The 2824-nt window shown below is 43.9% G+C and overlaps 1 gene segment (V, D, J or C); it reads right to left on the minus strand.

The window, feature by feature from the left end:
* Positions 1-1199: 1199 nt before the first annotated feature.
* LOC113250191 (immunoglobulin heavy variable 3-30-like) lies at positions 1200-1826 on the minus strand. The segment is given in 2 exon segments: positions 1200-1606; positions 1710-1826. Coding segments are annotated over 2 exon segments (453 nt in total).
* Positions 1827-2824: the final 998 nt, after the last annotated feature.

The raw sequence follows: 2824 nt of genomic DNA on the forward strand, positions 1-2824 counted from the left end.
GCTGTCTTGGTGATCACAGCTTTGGAATATAGCTCGCAGTCAGGCAACGTGATGCTGCCAGCTTTGGCTTTCTTTTCCATCATTCCCTAGTCATTTTCGGGTCTTTTCTGGTTCCATACAAATTTCAGGATTGTTTGTTCCAGCTCTTTGAAATATGCCGATGGTATTTTATTAGAGCTGGCATTGAGAGTGTAAGTTCCTCTGTTCAGGATAGACATTTTTATAGTGTTTAACCTTGGTTTCCTTCTTTTTATAATATTTTTTTTATTATGTTAGTCACCATACACTATATTCTTAGTTTTTGATGTAGTGTTGCATGATGCGTTACTTGTGTATAACACTTTTTCTGATCTGTTGTGTTGTTTTTTTAGTTTTTATAATATTTATTTATATTTATTTCTTCTCCAACCTTTATTTCCTTCCTTCAGCTGTATTAGGCTTCAGTTGTACTTTCTCTAGGTCCTTTAGGTGTAAATTTAAGTTGCTTATCTCAGATTATTCTTGCTTCTTGAGTTCTTCCTGTATCTGTGTATTTCTGTTGTAGGACCACATTTCCTAGAGAAATCAGGTGAACGTGTTAAAGGTTTTATACCCTTGTGTAGTCAGTGTGTGTGCGTGCGTGCGTGTGTGTTTGTGAGAGAGAGAGCGAGAGCGAGAGAGAGAGAGAGAGAGAGAGAGAGAGAGAGAGATCTTCAGATTGCACATCCACACAACACCAGGAAGGTGTCCACTGCTTTCCCACGTTGTCACTAACATTGATGCTGTGATTTGGTTTATGACAGTGACCCCCACCAAAACACATTCTGCACTTGCTTTGCATTGTCGATGCCTCCGGAGCCTCATGTCCTGCACGCACTTAATGCTGCTTCTAGGATGTTTGCACGTTGAGCTGGGTGGCCCTGTGATGCACAGTGAGTATAGCTGGGATTCCTGTGAAGGTTCAGATGTGAGCACCAGGATATTTGTAATTCATTGGTATTTAGGAACAGGAATAACCATTGTGAGTGACTCTGTTTTTTTGTGGTTTTTATTATATCTGCTTTCACATTAGAAAAATTTTCCAAGCCAGAGAGTGAAGAGGTGAGCACAGAATCATGTGTCCAGAGAGGGTCCCTATGGGCAACTGCTCTGTGGAGAGGAAGCCCCAGACCCTGACAGGAAACCTGCCCATAACCTCCATCTGCAGCTGCTCCTGGGGCTTAAGGACAGAACTGGTGACTAATGTGCACCCCCTGCTGGTCCAGATCCCTTCTACAGTGAGGTTTGTGTCTGGGCTCACACTCATGTCCCCTCACTGTGTCACTCGCACAGTAATACACGGCCGTGTCGTCGGCTCTCAGGCTGTTCATCTGCAGATACAGCGTGTTCTTGCCGTTGTCTCTGGAGATGGTGAATCGGCCCTTCACGGAGTCTGCATAGCTTGTGCTACTTCCATCATAGCTAATAACTGCGACCCACTGCAGCCCCTTCCCTGGAGCCTGGCGGACCCAGCTCATGCCATAGCTACTGAAGCTGAATCCAGAGGCTGCACAGGAGAGTCTCAGGGACCCCCCAGGCTTCACCAGGTCTCCCCCAGACTCCACCAGCTGCACCTCACACTGGACACCTGCAGACACAAGACATCCTGGTCAGGAAACTGTCACACACCCACTGTTTGTCTCCCTCAGATCCACTCACACACTCCATGTCTCTTGTTCAGCATGAGTTACCTTTTAAAAGAGCAACAAGGAAAACCCAGCCGAGCACCAACTCCATGGTGAGCTCTCTGTGTTCTGTCCTGATTACTGATTGGAACACCTGGAAACCCTGGGTCTGGGGCTCCTCTCCCAGCTGCAGAGTCAGGGTTGGGCTGTTTTAATCAGCAGAGGGAGGGCCCTATTTGCATGTCCTCTGACTATATATTCAGCTTGGGATCTATGCTGTCATAGAGGCCAGTAAACAGAGCAGATGTGACTGCCTTTGTTTTGGTGGTGTTGACCACTTCTGAAAAAAATTATATTTCATGATATAACTTTCCAGATTATATACTTGGCCTTCATGTGTGTCTTCAGTTTTAGATATTCACACAAATCTTGTGGGACAGGTGTCATGTTATCCCATAAAGAACTCTAAACCTACACCCGGAATGTTAGAGGGTTTGTGAGGTGTCCAAGAGCATATACAGGGTGAGAGTTAATCCCAGTCTGGCCCTGTGCTCTTCACACAGGACCTGCTGCTCCATGAACCACCTGGAGGACAGAGTGGCCAGTCTCTTGAGGAATGTGGAACTCTCTGTAGTGGGGACAGGATGATTTTACCTGCTCTAGAGTTTACCTGAAATATATAGAGAATAAGGGTTCATGCAGGTGTATTTTTTAACATTTCAGTATTTGTGTGTTCCTCCTGAGTCATCTCTCTTTGTAAGAACTGTGATGTGTGTGTTTCAAACGGGATGAACTGCACATATGCAGAGTGCGTGATATGATATACACAGGTGTCACAATCAACATTATCCAGAGTGAGCATATCAATTCTCCCTAAAATTTCCTATATTTTCCTGGGAATTCCTTCTCTCTCTTCCCTTTCTCTCCTTGTCCTGACATATCTTGGGTATTTCTCATGTTACTTAGACTAGTTTTAATTTTGAAGAAATTATAGATGTGCAATTATAGTGTTTGTAATTTCATTTGTAGGAATTTACTTTTTTTTTGCTCTGCATAAATCCTTGAAAATTCAACCAGATTTCTCTCTGCTGCACTTCTGTTAATGTTTGGCAGCTTTCCTAAGAGTGAACATGGGAAAATTTTATTTTTTAAGTGGTTCTTGTGGATAGGGATTGTTTCCA

The sequence above is a fragment of the Ursus arctos genome, unplaced genomic scaffold (genome assembly GCF_023065955.2).
Source record: "Ursus arctos isolate Adak ecotype North America unplaced genomic scaffold, UrsArc2.0 scaffold_42, whole genome shotgun sequence".
In the NCBI taxonomy this organism is placed as follows: domain Eukaryota; kingdom Metazoa; phylum Chordata; class Mammalia; order Carnivora; family Ursidae; genus Ursus; species Ursus arctos.